Source organism: Haliaeetus albicilla, chromosome 1 (genome assembly GCF_947461875.1).
Source record: "Haliaeetus albicilla chromosome 1, bHalAlb1.1, whole genome shotgun sequence".
NCBI lineage: Eukaryota > Metazoa > Chordata > Aves > Accipitriformes > Accipitridae > Haliaeetus > Haliaeetus albicilla.
The window spans coordinates 42,137,192-42,155,478 of record NC_091483.1 but is presented as its reverse complement, the minus strand read 5'-3'; the positions used below and the strand labels follow the sequence as shown (position 1 = coordinate 42,155,478).

Here is an 18,287-nt window from a genome sequence, read left to right as displayed (position 1 = left end):
CAAGATTTTAGTTGTTTTTCTGTAACTTCAAATTTATAGAGGTAGTACTTAAATAACACTAGTAAGAAGAAGCTTTTTGTTTGGGTTGGAGAAGAATTGTGTGTGTAAATATGGCTACGCTTACATTTTATGTCACTTCTGTTTAGACTTCTCAGGTAATGAATGCACTGACTCAGAACTGGCGTCTTACTTAATGGGTTGTAATAATGGAAGAACAGCTATTTCGCCTTTTGCATGCTTGCCTGGAAATGAAAATAATTGCTTATGCAGCCATTATAAGCTCATGCAGAAAGTGTCAATGCTGTAAGTATGTAATTAAAAGGCTTATAAGGACACATTTAGTATCCAGGATGGATATATTTCAGAGAATGCACATGAAATTCTATAGATTGTGTCTTATTACTGGTTTTGAGGATATTAATGTGCTTCACAAACATGTAGGGAATCTAATTTCAAAACAGCCACATGTGAAAGGCATTCTTATTTTACGAAGAACACTTTTCTATTTAACATCAAATTCTTCGTCTCTCCTTTTACAGCCACATGCAATTTAGTGATGATCAACAGATTTTATACCTGGAAAAGTTTGTTTCATGCTCTTAAATTTGATAGCATATATCAGATTTACTTTTCTAGGAAAATACTTGGTCTAACCAGTAGCAGGGCTGAGCGTGTGTCCCCATCAGGTATACAAACACACACATGGATACAACACTCAGTGGCTGATCAGGAAGAAGGCCCTTTAGTGGGAAATAGTATAATGCAGATCCCACCAGTAGCTGGGCCTGTGCACTTGGGCTATCCAGTGACTGGCCATGGATCCTGGCTCTCCCCAGTTGCCTCCTGCACAGGCACTCATGTGCACATGGAAACAGGTCTCTCAGTTGAGCCTGAGACCTTATGGGCTTGCCAGAATTTGGCCTGGACACCCTGGTGGCCAGCTCCTCCAGGGGTGTTACCCATAGAGATATGCATACCTGGCTCCCAGGCCACTTCACCTGCTTGCTGGCAGGTTTGGCTTGATAGTCACTAGGGATTGCACACTGACTTACATACCCTCACTCACTCCTGTTTCTGGTTCCACAGACACATGGACCCCTGTGACCCATGGTCTGACAGCAGTTGCTGGCACTCAGACCTCCATACACACACATGCACACACATGTCCCTCACCCAGGAAGGTGGTTAGAAATGGAGTTTAATGAGCAGACAGGACAGCCTGTGCTGCTTAGCTGCAGGTGCATGGCTAGACAAGCATTTTGCCCAGCAACCTGTTTACATGCGGTCAGCCTCTTTCTTCCTTATCCCTCTGTTTTGCCATGCTTCTTCACCCCCCCAAACCACCTTGATACCTCCCTCCTCCAGAGCAAAACCACTGTTGGGATCCTATTCTAGTGCCTTACTTACCATTGTGCTAGAAAGCAAACCCACTTCAGAAATCTCACATAAATGGGTAAATCATTATGAGCAGATGCAGATCCCTAGAGTCTGGGAGAGACTTGTTCTTTATTCCTATAAACTGAATAGAAATGTATCAAAATCTAGCTGATCTTAAGAAATGGAGCTGAAATATTTGGAGAGCCCTCTATGATGAGTAGTTTCAGGAAAAAATGACAAGATGCACATGACTGGGGTTTTACCATTTAGAAAGTTCAATGAGAAAATGCAGAGTAAAAATACTAATAAAAATGACTGGGTAACCCTGGATAGTTCCTAATTTAAAACTTTAGCTTGTTGATAATAACTCTATCTTAACGCTAAGCAAAGAATTTTTCTTCTACATAAAAACATGTACACATTTAATCTTTTCCTTTCATTTTCCAGCATTTCTTTAAGTGACTTCTGAGAAATGTGGTCAAAGTTCTATGGCTGTAGTTAGACCAGACAAGCAGAGGGTTCCTTATGGTATGGCCTTTGTACTTGCTATTGTTTGAAAAGTAATCATAGCATTACCACATTTCTTATCACTACTTTCTGTACTTTGTGTTGGTACAGTAAGGTTAATGAAAGAAATTAAAATATTCACATATTTAGTTCAATCTTTGGGTTAAAAATTTCTCCCATTCAGACATGTACTAGTCTTTACACCATCTGTATTGAATTTAGGACTAGATTCCAAAAACAGTTGAGGCACAACTTATGCAAAATTTGAATTTATGCATTTATTTTAAAGGAGACAGCTTAGCTTAGTGTCACAGAAACACTAGGCCGACAGTGATATGTTTCGAAAGTCGATTTTCTTTAATGATATCAAAATGCAATGGTCAAATTGAACAGGAATGTTATGTGATACTGAGATATAACAGCCAGATTGAACAGGAATACTAGGTTGTAAACACTGTGACAAACAACTTCTTTACAGGTTCAGGATGTCAGTTGGGAACTATCACTACACAAACTGTAACCAAATCTAAGTTTAGAATGATGACTCAAAATGCGCATATCACTCACTGATAAGGCGAGGCACTCAATCCCGGGAAGTTTCCTTAGACGGTGTCCTGATCTAAGGGGAGAGTCTGCGACTGCAGACCCGCTGCTCTGAGGAAGGCTGGCTCCAAGGGGTCTTCTGGTGGGCTCCATTTATACCCTAGGTCGGATTGGGGCTTGTGGTCATATATGGTCGGGGGTCTAGAGACTTGTCTTGACGGAGGTGTTTTGTTGGATGAGGTGCTCCTGGTGGGCTCAGCTAGCTGGGGTATGTGACTTGTGTCACTCTGTGTAGTGACTCCAGTCGCCAAGCAGGCTGGGTGGCTGGAATCCCAAACTGCAGCTTCTAGTTTAACCCTTTCCATGCAGCAATCGAGAAGTTTTGGTCTTTATTAGGGTGGGTGTACCTGCCACACTTAGCTTAAGATAGGCAGCTCCTGACAGCTTCAAGTAAGTGTTGTGGAATTTTTATTGTACCACTTAAATACACATTTGTGCTTAAGTATAAAGTGATTTAGTGGACAATGCATTGGACAGAGTCCTACTGCCGTTAGTGGCTCTACAGGGAATCTGCAAAAATGTGGCATGAGCTGATTCCTTATACACACTTGTGCCAACACCAGTCATATAATTACAAATCAATACTGTAGCATTTCTCATTTTATCAACAAGGGAATTTGTTCTCCCTTATATAGAGTCGTTCATCTCTGGCATTCCTGTTTCTATTGTTTGACGTGGTTCTGGAGTTAGACCTTGTACTGCGGGATGAGGTCATTCCTCGGTCTCCAATTATGATTGCTGAGCAGTTACAGTTTGATTTTCCCCTTTGTAAGATGTCTCAAGTTAAAATTTTTGCAGCTGTTTTCCTACACTAGATGGTTACTGCCACCTGCTCAATGATTTTAGGCATTCTGATTCACGCTCGAAAGAATGGCTGTCTTGGATACTCATCTCAAGCACTTATCTCTACCCCTTCCCTATTTGCCTCATCCATTATGTAGAGAGATCTAGAAGTGTGGTGGGTTGACCTTGGCCAACTGCCAGATGCTCACCCAGCTCTTCTCTCACTCCCCTCTTTCAACAGGAGGGGGGGAGAAAATAGGATGGAAGAGCTTGCGGTCAAGACAAAGACAGAGAGACTGCTTACCAGTTACTGTCACAGGCAAACCAGACTCGACCTGGGGAAAAGTAATTAATTTATTGCCAATTAAAATAGATTTTGGCAGTGAGAAACAAACAAACAAAATATTTAAACAATACCTTTCCCCCACCCTCCCCTTTCTCGGGTCAACTTCACTCCTTCATTCTTGATTCTTCTATCCCTCCCCATCCCCTGAGTGGTACAGGGGGGATGAGGGTTGGGGGGGGGGGTAGTCAGGACGTAGCAGTTTTTCTTGACACTTTACCCCATCTCCAGTGTGAGTCCTTCAGGATAAACCTGCTCCAAGGTGAGTTTTCCACAGGCTGTGGTTCTTTCAGGGCATATCCACCTGCTCCAGCATAGGGTCCTCCGTAGGGGCACCTGACCTTGGTGTTTGCACTCTTATTTTTTTTTCTTTTCCTTTCCTGCCTCCTCACTCCTCTGCCTGAGGGGTGTTTTTGCTCTTTCTTAAATATGTTTCCATGGAGGTGGCACCAGCTTCCTCAGGCAAGTGTCTGATCTGCCTTTTACTCAGGTGAACAGCAGACCTAAAATACACTTTTCTGAACCAAAATGCATCATCCAAAGGGATGGAGAATTGAATCTAAAGGTCTGTCTTCAGGACCTAATTAAAAGTTATATTAAAAATTTGTTGAAGCATTGGGCTAAAGATCATCTCACATTTAATTTGAGGAAAGGAGATGATAGTTCCAAGTATTTCCCACATGGTTACCTACCAAAGAAAAAGGAAGTGTGCTGAGAGGAGGGAGCAGGGGCTTATCTTGGCTAGCCAAAGAAAACAATTTTGATATGCTGGAGCACTGTGGGCGTGTCACTGTACTGTGAAAGATACCATTCTCCTGAGTTTCTGGAATCTTTGTACAGGTCTCAAAGGAAATGTGGGATGTGGAAAAGACCTCTGATCTTCTTACATGGCAAGTGTTAATGTGTCAGCTGTCCACCAGGGAGGCTGCCAAAAACGTACCTGGATCCATGAGGATCCAGCAGTTTTCTGTGCTGTATCCTGCACGAGTATCTGATCTAAAGAGGAGCTGGGCTTTTCACTTCTCGCCAAGACAATTCGATATGTAAACTCTGTTTTCCTAAATGTTGTTTCAACAGTATTCGGGTACCCAGGTTCCCTTGCGAATCAAGGCTTCGCTATTTTAAACCAAGTGATAGGCATCTGGTGCTGTTCCTGCTAAAGGATTTGCGGGAAATGCTAAAAAGTTGTGTAAAGTGTATCTCTCAGTTTATTTTTACGTGCAATGTCCTACTTTAAGAAAGCAGGCTGGTAGAAGAATAGATTGTGGTGAATAAAGGGACAGAAATAGGAATGAATATTTCCTGCACTGTGTATGCGACCTGCATTAACAAAATTCTTAAGCAATGCAGGCACTGCATGGCTCTTGGACCGTTAGCTGGAGCATGGACCCCCCTGACTTTAATGGAAGGAAGGAAATACTGGTGATACTTTGCAGTGCCGTGTTCACGGACGCAGTTCTACCGGCAACTCGGAAATGAAACCTGAACTTGGTGGCTGGCCTCCAGAAATGGAAACCGAAAGCTGGTGGGACGGGCGGCGGCGGGGCCCGACCGCGGGGCCGCCCGCCGGCGGCGCCTTAAAGGCGGGGTGGCGGCGGAGCGGGCGGCGGCGGCGGAGCGGGCGGCGGCGGCGGCAGGTACTGTCCGGTCGGGGCTTTGTTAGAAGTTGTGGTTAGGGTTGCCTTTAGGGTGGGGTTTGGGTCTGAGGCTGGGATTGGGGTTAGGGCTAGGATTGGGTTTGGTGCCGGGGGGGGAGGCGTGGTTGGGTTTAGGCATGGTGCTGGAGCTGGGGTTGGGGTTTGCATTACAGTTGCAGTTGGTTTTGGGGCCGGACGAGGTGGCTGGACCGCATTCAGGGGAACCTCTGGGACTTTGCGGGCAGCAAGGGAGCACCCTCCAGGGTGTCAAAGCCACCTGGTTGCCCCTGCCTACGCTGTAGCCCCAGGCACCTCAGATGTCAGTGTGTGCACTGCAGAAAAGCACCGATGTAGCAAAGTATTTAAGCCTTTTTTCTGAAAGGAAATAGAGCAGCCCGTACATGAATATGTACAGATACAGTTTTGCTTTCCTTGAGAATGGCTCACTTTACATTTTGAGATACGGAAAGTCACGCTTGCTTAGGAGATTGCTGAAGTAGCGATGGCCATTTTCTAGGTAAGCGACAATTTCAGCATGCAAAAAGAGATACTTCATCCCAGAATGGTGTTCTCAAGCCTTTGATATAGCTTTTTCAATTTAGATAAGAAACTGGAGAAAAGTCTCAGGTTTATTGCTGCCTTGACAAAAACTACATATGTAGGTACACAAAAGGTGACTTTATGTAGCTGTATGTGTATAAATAGCTTGCATTTTGTAAAAATAGGTATTAAAGTTCAACTATAAAGTTAGGTTAAGCTCCCCACTGTAATATAGCACACTATGCGTACAGTGTTTTACAAGTTGATAATAAAAATGTATTTTCGTTTCTTTTTTCTGCAACTTCATTTGCTAGAAGTTTAAACTAACACAAGGTGAAAATCAAAAAGAAAATTGCAGTTCAGTTTTGAGTTTGTGAAATCTGAAAAATGGAATTGCGCTATTTTGCTAGGGTTTTTTTAAGGAAGGTTATAAGACTAAAAATGACGTCTAAAGATTAAATAGTTCTTTTATGGTCTCTGGAAAATTAAGGATAACCATATCTAAGGCATGTGAATATTACAATGGCAAATACTGCAACAATAAATACGGTGCGAGGCTGTTACCTGAATGGAAACTAGAAAAAATTGAAGTTCAGAAGAACTGAGCTGATGTTGTAGGAACTGTGCAGGGTTATCCCAAGCTGCTTGCTTGTTCTTTAGCTCAAAGGAACTGAACATTGTGACCTCGTAAAGTGGGGATTTACCCTAACCATTACAATTGTATGCACACTCAAGATTTGAGAATTCTACCCTTGAAAAAAAGAAGAAAAAAGCTAAAACTGAATTAAAAAATGGGATTGATACCAAACCATTATTACCCCCATCATGCAATGAAGATGTTGTGGTGTGCCTACTTGTGACTGGACTAGCACGAACGGTGTGGGTACAAGTCCCTTGAACCAGGAAATGCACATCATTTCTTGGAGCATGCCATGTAGATATGACTAATACAGCAAATCATGACTAACCCCCCAAGGGTCCCTTTGTGCAAAACGCAAAACAGATATGTAATGCTCCTCTTTAGTAAACTTTAAGAAAGACAAAAGCTGATGTTTTCATTACAGTTCATAACAACATTTATTGATTTTAAAATGCAAATATGTCTCACAGGGATGTTCAGAAAATGCTTTCTGATTTTTCTTAAAGTTTTATTCCAGTGTGATTATGAAGTAGATAATTTAATGGTTGAAGCCTCAGAGCATACCCTATTTCCTGAAAATTATTTCTTGATTACTTAGAGTTTTCTTTTTTTGGATGCCAGAATCAAGATCTGTGATGGATTCTGCAGAAGATCATTTCAAGAAAGTCGTTCATAATGATGCAGATGAGAATGCTAGTAATGATGATAAGGATAGTGAGTGTAGTGACAGTGAGAAAACAGGCTTCATTCCAAAAAAGGAAGATAAAGAGAGCGGGAGTACAACTGACAGTGATGAGGAGAATGAAACCAGTGACAAAGCAGAAGCAGCTGTTGCACAGATGCTTAAAGAAGAGGAAGACAGAGAAAAAGAAGCCGAAGACCCAGATTACAGTAATGCTTATAGTATCTCAACCACTGAAGAAGTGACACAGCAGGCATCACAAACTGAAGGAGAGGATTTCATAGTTCTTCAGCATGAACATGATTCCCAAAGCCCTGGTGAGGAGCTGTTACTAGTTTATGCTCATATCTGTGGCTTTTATTGCAGTGTCTTACCTTTTGGCCCTTTTGTAATTAATTGATGAGTTATGGTTTTATGGTTCTATCAATAACCATGTATGTGGATATTTTAGGAATAAGAAAACATCTTGAATTCCTGAAGAAGTTGAGGCTACACGTTTGGGCATCCCTATCAAGAGCTCAGTAAGTACAGTGGTGTTCTTTTTCAAATTGTCGTGCTTTTTTGGAGCAAGTTTCCTCACATGTTTTAAGGCTACTACTTTTACAGCATTTAACACAGTTTTCCTACAAAATTTTCCTTTTCATATATACTTTCTGTGGTTTTGCACGTCAGTTCTAATGCATGATCTTCTGCATCTCCTGATTCTAATTCCTTTCCCTGCTTGATGTGGAAAAGCATTAGCAATAGTGCCATTCACATTGACAGTGAAGTGTCTCCTCTTCATTCTGGAGCTTACATGCTGAAAAGATTAGTATTAATTAAAGGCAGACAATTTAAATGTGTAAGACAGAAGTTTACATAGTTTTTGTTCATGGAAGGCTACTCATTGCATCAGATAACAAACTGGGCCTGTAAACCAGAATCTGTTGATGTCAGCCAGAAGGGAAAGCTGGTTATTCCCAGGTGTGGATCTAAGATGATGTGTATCAGGCACTTTGACAGCCTTGAAGAAAACAAGCATGTTCTTACCATTAGAGTATGGATGTTCTCATAATATAAATTAGTATTGTAGTATGTAATAGTGTAGTATGTAATAGATAAACATAAAAGCAGAGAACCTTGACTAGAAGGGCTTGCCTCTTCTTCATCTGGACCTGCAAAAGTTCTTCTGACTCCTGGGTCTGTCCTGGGTAAAATATCATGTCCCTGGATTTTCATGGATTCTTAAAGAGTTGGAGAATGCAGTCAATTCCTAGGATGTATTAACTGCTGAGGTGCTGCCTGTTTATACTTGCCATCTTCAGTGCAAACGATTTGTTTCAAGTTTGACCTAAGACTGGTTAATGCAAATTCTATCAACTTTCATAGTTTTCTGAAATAGGAAGGGGGTGAAGAAGTCTTTTAATTCTTTGCTCTCTTGAAGGAATGTATTGTGATTGGATTCCTCTCACTGTTAAGGTATTTTTCTTGCCATAGACATTCCTTAGATGAAGGAGGTAGTTGTCATTGTCATGATAGTTGTTGATAACCCACTTGCTATTTTTAGCTGGAAACTCAGGCAGGAAGGCTCTCAAAATATATTTTGTGGTTATCTCATGTGTGGTATTTCTTATAGAACAGATAACGCTTTCTGCATAAGCAGACATGGACAAGAGGTGCCAGGTAAGTCACAGAAGCCTCAGATGCTACAAAAGTATCCAGAGTTGTAAAGGAGACAACTGGTAATACAGTCAATAACTGTAGGAATTGCAAGCTATTTAGGACTAACCTTAGATCCAAGAAAGATGGTTTGCTATTGATTTAATTTATCCATTTAATGTTTAGTTAATTTAATTAACACAACCATTTATTTTAAAATATATTAGTAAGCAAATTTCTTCTGTCCCATGTCCCCAGCTTTTCTTGGAGTAATGTTATGTACCTGCTATTTCTTTTTCTTTCAGGTATGTCAGTCTGTTAAAAGACTTTGTTGAGTCTGAATTCTTTGTGATAGATGGGGATTCCTTACTGCTAATGTTTTTAGATAAGGAAACACAGTATCTAAACTTCTTCTACCAAATTGAATGCTTCCTGCAGGATTTCACTGAAAAAGGAGCAAAATACGTCATTGCTTTCTTCAAGGTACTGAACAAGTAACATTTGTTCGCTGTTTAAACCTCTGCACTCCTTCAAAACTAACTGCTTAATCCGAATCAGGATTAGGAAACTGTTCATTGTGTCAACAAATGTAACTGAATAATTTCATTGTTTTTATTTCCCACAGGATGCAGAACAGATGTACTTTCCATATCCTCATTTTCTTTTCTTACGTACTGCATTAATAGAACACCTGAGGCATAACACAAGCACCACTGTTCATACAGAATTTTCCAGTTGTTTGTCGTCCAAATGGGAGATTTTCCTGAAGAAAAGCTATCCTTACTTCATCATCCTATCTGACATAGGACTGACCTCTCTCCAAACAGACTATTTATCTATTTTAATTGCTCATTCATTGTCCAAGAAAATCAACGTTGTGCTTGCTTCAGGACAGGAGTATGATATTCTTAGAGTTTATGGATATCATGTTCAGAGTGTGTATAAACACAGATTATTTTTTCAAAAGGTAAGTTACACAACTTTGTTGTTTGTTTGCAATAATGGCGTTAGTTCTACTTAGCAGATTTAATTAAAATATCTCAATATGAGTATTATATTTTACATATTAAAATTATAGAGCACTGATATGTGGCTCATTTTATGATTCTTTACTCTACTGATCTTGAAATCCTTAACAGGAAGACATTGTGATTGGTGGCAAATTCCTGCCCCGTTCTCTCTAGTCTCATTTCACATCCTTGTTCACTTAAGATATGATAGTCTCAGATACAGCCTTTCCCATATCTTCAGTATCATGTATCTTAGTTGACTTGTAATATGCCAGACAAAGACTAGCATTTAGGCGAGGGATGTAATTTTAAAAATTTTATTTACAATAGATGGAGGCTGAAATTTACAATTTCTTGGAGGCTGAGGATTGACATATATCTGAATGGTTTCTGTCTGTGGCTAGTAGTCCTTGATGCATTGTATCTATTGACTTTTGCATGTAACTTTGACTTCTACACTTCTAGTATCAACAAGATCTGCGATGTGCCTGTGAAAACCTAGTCAGGAGCAAAGAACCATTAATATGTCTATATGAACATCTCAAGATGAGCCTGAAAAGCATACAAAAAGAGGTACTTTGACCTCTTTGATCCTTTTTCTTTTTTCTCCTCAGGTTGACTGTCTTCCTCCATTCCTTTACCTGAAATTCTCTCCTAGACAGAACTGGGGGCTCTCATCCTTAAGTGACACCCTGAGTCTGAGAAGGTTTCCTCTGTGCCCCTTCTTCTTCACAGCAGCTTGAAGCCATTTCTTTCTTTAAAGTCCACTAAAGTAGGATGGTTCAGCTGGAAGCTGATTAGTGGGATGCCACTTAAGGGATGTTTCCATCTTGGTGACTGCCTTTGTCTTGCAGAAGATTGGAACCAGCCCGTTCAGCAGAAAGCACCATCTGTGGCATAAATCCACCCTTAGCCACATGGAGGGCTGTGGCTACTACCCTCTGGGTGCACTGTGGCCATTGTCTCCCTCCCCCCCCTCCCCGTGGCAGCAGCTGTCTCCTGAGGGTAGGGTGTGGGAGGGTACATTCAGCAGCAGCAGGCAAGAGTCAGTGCTGCTGCCAGCAGCAACCTTCTCTGTAGGGACATCTCAAAATCTGAACCTTGCTATTGCAGCTGCTAAGGCTTGCACACTCTGTTAACTGAAGTGTTCACAATCTGGGAATTTTTTTTAAGAGCTTGATTGCAGTTGCAAGGTCTGTGCTTGCATGATTAAAGCAGTAGTTTTACAATATTTCAACTTTAAAAAAATCGGTATTTTTATGGTACTGTAATCACCTTTAGTGCCTAATATACTCCTGACATTTCCCGAGCATTAAGTTACACAGCAGTGTTGTGACTACTTCTGCTCCTGCAGAGAACAACAGCAAGGCTTCCTTTGACTTCAGTGGGAATGATACTGGTCCAGTGAGCTGAGTTTTTTCAGTCCAGAAAAAAATGGTGTTAATCAGAAAGCATTTTAAAGCCTGGCTACTGCTAATATGTCATTTTATTATGATTATCTTTCCTGAAGCAAGTTCAATAAATAATTGGATACCCCAGGAGCAGAGAAACACCAGGTTGCGGCAAGAATGGGTGGCTCTTCCTTTGGGGCTGGGGCTGTGGGAGCTCCCCTGGGGGTGGCAGGGCAGGGTCTGGTAGCCAGGGCCTGTCCCACTGCCCCAGTCAAGAGCAGGGCAGCGGGGGGGCAGCTGCAACCCTGGGCATCAGGCACCTCCCTGGGAACGGGCTGAGGCTAGACCAGGTTGTCAGCCTGCTGGGCTGTCGGGAGCTGGAGACAGGCACTGCTGCAGCATTGCTGGGGCAGGGACCGACGGCCCCAAGGGGCTGAAATGGGGCCCAGGGGGGGTGGGAGGAGGCCCCAGGGGTTGGGCAGGGACAGTCAGGGCTGTTGGTGCCCTCAGGGACATGACAAAAAAGAGGTATTTTTACTAATGATTGTGCCCACTTTTCCTTCTGTAGTTTTCATACCTTTTTTTTTCTCTTCTCTGATGGAACTGTAAAGGATAAGACTTGTCCTTTTTTTGTGACTTACTATAGTGGTCGTTTGTGCTATTCATAATGTTATGACTACAGGTTCGCCAGACTGTCCATCTGTTGAAACAACTGTGGCCTGAAGGATCTGACATTCGGCGCGTGGTCTGTGTTCTTGCTTGTGCTGTGGGATTAAAAATATACAGCAACATGTTGGAAAATGCAAATACTTCCATGGGAGCAAAGACAGAACAATCAGCAAGAGTAAGAATTTTTTTAGTACCTTTTCAGCACAGCGACCATAAACATTTTGCTAACAGGAGAGACTGGTGCCCTTCTAGATCCCAAGCTGAAGAGAGGCCCAGCTGCTTCCTTTGTTACTACACTCTGTAAGTGGTCTGGTTCAGATAATTACCGTGGCCACAGCTTTTTCAAAGGAGCATGGTCTCTCTGTGGGTGGCAATGTGCCCCCAGCTACAGTGGCTATTTCTGGGGAAAGTTTTACCTTAGGAGCAATTACTTCCATAGGAAGTTTTACCTTAGAAGTTGGTTGTGCTCATTATTTTTCTTTTCCTAATGTTCAGTGGCATACTAGCTTTTACAGAAGAATACACTTTTTCTCAGGTTAGCAAGACATTTCAGAAAAAAGGTTTCTTTCTAGATGCAGTCATGACATCATTTTTTCTGATCATACTACAAGTCTTATATTTCCATCAAGTTAACACAGATGCAATGTATCAGTAATATTTTGAGACACATATTCAGTGGACTACAGAATAGCTACAAGTGGCTAGCACAGCTGGATTTCTGTACTGACTTTTGCTGTGAAGTTGAGAGAAGAGCATAGGCCTATATCTAGATATTAACTTTCCCTCTTAAAATAACAATATTTCTAGCCAGACACACTGACACTTGTTTTTAAGTTTTGTCTTGATTTTCATAGTCATATTCTTTCTGGAAAAGAGATTTTTTTTTTCTTTTTTTTTTTCTTTTTACATTATAACTGATCTGCATCTACCAGCACTACAAGAATGTTCATTTTGAAGTAAGTGTATCCACAAGTAATTACAATGCACAAATTGTTTAAATAGATCAAAATTATTAGCTGCTTTAACAAAGTACAAACCACTGAATTAAGTAGAGAGGAACACAATTATTTTACTGAAGGACATGGTCAAATTTTTATCTGTCATCTCTCAACAGGGAAGAAGTAAACCTCTATCTCCAGAAGCAGCAGCTGACCTCTGTAGAATGCAATGTCTTACAGTGACTTTTCTTCTTCATATGCCTCTTTCACAGAGAGCTCAGATTAGGATAATGAAATCCTGCTGGACTAAGCAAGTTTTACCATTAATAAAAATGGTATGTGTAGCACTGCCTTACTTCCCCTGTCATCAGGTGCAATTGTCATTTCAGTTTTCATTTTCCTTTATATGCTACTCTAGTCATCTGATGAGATCAAAAAATGTAATGTACCTGCTGGAAACAAACCTTACCTAGTTCAGGAATCTTGTGACCCACAAATCAGTGGGGCTAGAAGAATGTTTGGGGCAATATCTCTATACTTGACCTCTTCTTAGACATCTCAAGTTAGCCACCATTAGTGTTAGGGTACTGGGCTAGATGGACCTTTTGGTCTCATCCAATATGGAAAGTTTGATGGCAGTACTTTTTATTGTTTAAAGTTGGTTATTACAATGAAGGCAGTTTCCTGATCACAGAGAAGTCAAGTAACAGTGTGTTGTTTTTCATGTCAATAAAATCTGTGGTAGTTAACCTTGCTTTGGAGATGCTTTGATCCCTCTGCATGAAAAGGTGCTCTGTAAGAATTAATTGTTTGCTCTATTTTAACAGCAACAGTTGTGTACGCATTTTGCTCTGACACAGCTAAGTGATACAAATGATTGGAAGTTGGATTTAACTTACCTGCCTGACTTAAATGATGATTCACTGCTCATAAATCTTGCACATTACTATGAGGTCAAATACACTGAAGGTATTTATCTTTGTTCAACAGTTTGCTTTCTTACATTTCTAACTTTATTAAGCTGCAAAATGAGAATGAAACTGCTTGTACAAGCAGAAATGAGCACAATTTTCTAATTACCCATACAATAATGGATACATTTTATGGAATAATAGGAAAACTTTTTTTCTATAGCTAAGTCTAGAAAATCACATGAGAAAGTGTCTTTCACCAGTACTCATTCAGAATACTTTACCATGTCATATCTTTGATGCGCCACCGGTACTTATGCAAAGGAAGAGTGATATAGCATAGGCAGTAACAGCTCTGGGTCACTGTTGTTGGGTATTCTCAACCATTTGATTTTTAGCCAGTTTTCTATCCATTTCATTTTGTCTTAGTGCAACACAGTCAGAATGGAAATTAGATTATATCCCTACTGTCATTGTGACATTGGATAATATTTTTAATTTCAGATTAGATTGATTTAGGCAAAATCATATATTGTCTTATAAATACATGAAAACACCATCAGATATGTTAAGATTCACAAAAAAATTACAAAAGCTGACAGAGCAAGGAAGTATGGAAAAAGATTTGTAGCAACTGTTCTTTCAGAGTAATTCTGTTTACCTGAAACCCTCTGCCATGAGTCTGCCTATCTGATAGTAAACCAGAACACTTTCTTTATGAATCTAGTCACAAGATGTCTTGTATGTACCTCAGTAAAGCAAATGCAGAAGAATTTTTTAAAGGAAATACAAATTAGGAATATGAAACATTTATTTTTATAATGATACCTACTGTTGGGCACTAAAAAGAAAATTATCAACTCAAGATCCTACCCTGCAGGAGGCAAAGGTGAGGGAAACTCTTCTTTAGCTGTGGAGCTTGCAGATTTCCACAGACGGTCTAAATCTGGTGTTTCTTCCAAAATGCATCTCAGTACACTTAGTTATTTATGCCGTGGGCTATTGAAAACTGTGAGTGTACAACATTCTGTTCTAATGACCAAAGACTTTGGATAGAACTGAAGTCTTTGTGTCTGATGCTGCATAGGTGAATAGGTAGGTTCTGTTTGAGGAAACTTAATTTTAAAGTGCCCTTTTTTTTTTTTTTTTTTTTGTTTTCTTTCTTTCTTTCTTGTGCAGGATTAGAGTTCAAAAAGGAATTGGGGAAAGAAATGGAGAATGAATACCAATGTTTATGGGACACGGTAGCAAAATTGGCTGTGAAATATAGTTTTGGAGATGCTTTCCCAATACGAAAGACCTCTCAACTATTTCTTGAACAGGAACGGACATTATTTAGAGGTACTGAAAACTCTGCAAATTAGAGAGTTAGAAGCATGATCTTCATTACTATCACTAAAAGTTCTAGGAGTAGTGATCTGACTTTATCCTCATCACAAGTCTAATCCATCCTTCATGGATCCTCTCCTCCTTCCTTTCAACCCACTAGCAAAACTTGCTGCTGATGCCAAAATAAGTCTGACCAGGCCTTATGGGTGAAATTCTGATTCCACTGTAGACAGTGGAAAGTGTTGTTACTGACTTCAGTAGAAATTGGGTTTAGTTCCATGATTGCTAGCCCAAATCTATTGTATGTATTGTAAAAAAAATCATGATTAGTGTAATATAAATAACAGTAAAAAGCATAATAATTACTCATAATTAATGTAACAATTACACTGCAGGAAGACTGTCTCTGAAGAACATCTTTGTACATGTTGACATAGGTATTGGGCACAGGAGCAGCAAATAAAGTGAAATGCAAAATTGTTGCCCTTGTGGTAGGGTCCAGCCATCAGCGTAGTTCACATTGCAGTCCTTGAAGGTGTAGAAATATGACTTGCCCATACGTGTCTTAAATTACACCATCATCCTGTTTAGTAGCCTATAATTGGGGAAGTGCGTAGTTGGCTCAGAGATTATTTGTTTTCTTCCCTCACTTACAAGACCTGTTCTGAATATATGAAAGGAGTAGGTAGAGATTTTTGCCTGATATCTGACATTTCTTGAGAACCAGTTTTGTTACAACCTTCAAATGTTTGTTTTAAACCTATCAAATTGTATAAATGTTTAGAAGACACTGTTGGTAAGAAACTGAGTAAAGGCTGGAATACAATTCTACTTAAGTTTGTGGGTGCTCTTCAGCTGGTTTCAAAGCTGTCAAGTGGGCAAAGTGAGCTTTAGTGGGCAAAAAAAGGTAGTTTCTTTGTTACCTGTGGGATATTAAGGCATCTTCTGGCACAGCATTTGTATTGCCTATTTCTGTATTTCCCATTGGATGCCTTAAATACCTGAGGTTGTGGCTAGACATCAAACGTGGGAAGGATGCACAATGTTACATGTCATCCTTAGTCATCTAACGTAAGTGCAGCTGAAAGTGCATATTTAGGAGACTGTGGTCTTTATGGAATCAGCGTGGGAAAGTAGATGCTTGTGAGATGGGATGGGCTGTAGCATTCAAAAAGTTAGTGTAGGTGTCTAAAATGGATTATGAGAGTATCTACTTGGAAGCAATAATGATGTCTGCTTCATTCTTCTTCCCATGCTTGAGAAGAAACAGGAAAAGGGGAACTAGTGAATTTTGCTTTATAGAATTTAATTTGTAATGTAACTTGACAGAATTTTCACATATGATATGCAATTATAGATATTCTTAATTAAACAATATTAATTATTTTTTACACTGTAAAGACTGTGAAGAAGAAATTCCTAACATTGGACTGATCTCAGTGAAATCTGATCTTGTTGAAGAATATGCTGGAGATGTTTTGAAAGACCTACCTGTTTTAGAAAGGTACATATATGACATTTATTCTAATGAAATAACATTATATGGGCTTATTTTCTACTCCCCTGCACTTTACGTCCATATTATGCTCAATTTGTACAAATGTAGAAGAGTTTTTGCTATGACTGGGTAAAATTTCACATTTACATGTACTGGTGTAAATATTAAGTTCAGAACAAGATGGATGAGCGTCAATATATCCATATTTTCTCATACTGTTATTTGCATTATAGTCTTTGATTCTTATTCTACATTCTAGAACTGTTTTTCTAAATGTACAATTTGTGTTTGAAAGGCCTTACCCTAAGTTGCAAAGCTCAGATTGATTTCAGGAAAAGAAAAACATTAAATAAAAATACTGAAAAAAAAGTAAGAAGAAATTATCCTTTACATTTGCTCTGCTACTTGTGGAAGTGCGTTCTGTGCTGCACAATGAGTATTTTTTAGCCAGCGTGTGAGTTATGTAGTTACAGTGCATTCTGTGATTAATCTGTATGAAAATAAGTGAAAAAATGGGGTTTTACTTTGTTAGTAATTCTTTCTGAAAAAATGAGGCTATCTTGACATACTATATTTGGAGTAGAATTAAACCCTGTCTTGGTTTTCTGCCACAGGAAAATTGTGTTTTGATAAATACCCAGTTTTTTTAATGTTTTGAATGTTTCATTAGAGATGCCAGAAAACACTTTTAATTTCTGCTCTGCTAATGTTTGTATATTTCAGCAATGATCCTGCAGTTACTTCACTTATTAAATACAAGGAATTTGATGAGCTTTGTCACTGGCATTCTGGCAGACCTTTGACTGAGGAATATGACCGAGTACACTGCAATGCTGATGGTAAGAAAAACTAACACAAAGCCCACATGTCTGTGTTGGATAGAACAGTATTGTAAAAGTTATCATGGTTTTGGAGAAGGACTTCTCATTTCAGAAAATATTTGCAGCTGTATACTTGCCAAACTAGAGCTACTGCAATAGCTAAATTGCACTTAAACTGATGTGCATGTGCATTATGTCTATGCGTTGTGTGTTATCTTAAATAGGTCTAAGGAGTATAACAGAATGAGCACTTGTGGTCAGATGTTCATGATACATTCCCTTTTGCTTGTGGAATGCTTCACAGATTTATATAAGCAAACTGTATGTACATGTGCAGTTTAATTTTTAAATATATAGTTTGGATAATGCTTAGTAAGCACATCTATACGTCTGCAAAATCTGCTTGGAAGTTTGCACAGTGCACGCATAGCCCATCTTATCTTTTGAGAACAGAAAAGAAGTTGTTGTTGTTTAACCCCAGCCGGCAACTAAGCACCACCCAGCCACTCGTGCATCCCCCCACCCTGGTGGGATGCGAGAGAGAATCAGAAGGGTGAAAATGAGAAAACTCATGGGTTGAGATAAAGAGAGTTTAATAGGTAAAGCAAAAGCTGCACATGCAAACAAAGCAAAACAAGGAATTCATTCACCACTTCCCATTGGCAGGCAGGTGTTCAGCCATCTCCAGGAAAGCAGGGCTCCATTACGTGTAATGGTTACTTGGGAAGACAAACACGATCACTCCGAACATCCCCTCCTTCCTTCTTCTTCCCCCAACCTTATATGCTGAACATGACATCATACAGTATGGAATATCCCTTGGGTCAGTTGGGGTCAGCTGTCCCAGCTGTGTCCCCTCCCAACTTCTTGTGCACCCCCAGCCTACTCACTGCTGGGGTGGGGTGAGAAGCAGAAAAAGCCTTGACTCTGTGTAAGCACTGCTCAGCAATAATGAAAACATCTTGGCATT

General features: G+C 40.0%; 1 protein-coding gene across 7 annotated transcripts in view; it reads left to right on the top strand.

The window, feature by feature from the left end:
* The first annotated feature begins 5,522 nt into the window (after positions 1–5,522).
* The window catches only part of LOC104324310 (DExD/H-box helicase 60), a 46,168-nt gene continuing 33,403 nt past the window's right edge, over positions 5,523–18,287 (top strand). For 2 of the 7 annotated variants that reach the window (XM_069786569.1, XM_069786560.1), the window contains exons 1-12: positions 5,525–5,767; positions 7,052–7,429; positions 7,564–7,633; positions 9,056–9,233; positions 9,376–9,717; positions 10,226–10,333; positions 11,834–11,995; positions 12,935–13,093; positions 13,586–13,727; positions 14,849–15,010; positions 16,400–16,502; positions 17,220–17,335. In XM_069786569.1, the coding sequence (XP_069642670.1) occupies positions 7,066–7,429; positions 7,564–7,633; positions 9,056–9,233; positions 9,376–9,717; positions 10,226–10,333; positions 11,834–11,995; positions 12,935–13,093; positions 13,586–13,727; positions 14,849–15,010; positions 16,400–16,502; positions 17,220–17,335 (1,906 nt within the window). In that variant the 5' untranslated portion in view covers positions 5,525–5,767; positions 7,052–7,065. Of the gene's footprint in view, positions 5,768–7,044; positions 7,430–7,563; positions 7,634–9,055; positions 9,234–9,375; positions 9,718–10,225; positions 10,334–11,833; positions 11,996–12,934; positions 13,094–13,585; positions 13,728–14,848; positions 15,011–16,399; positions 16,503–17,219; positions 17,336–18,287 lie in introns of those variants that run through there. The other 5 variants (XM_069786576.1, XM_009928429.2, XM_069786586.1 and 2 more) reach the window with 4 other exon arrangements.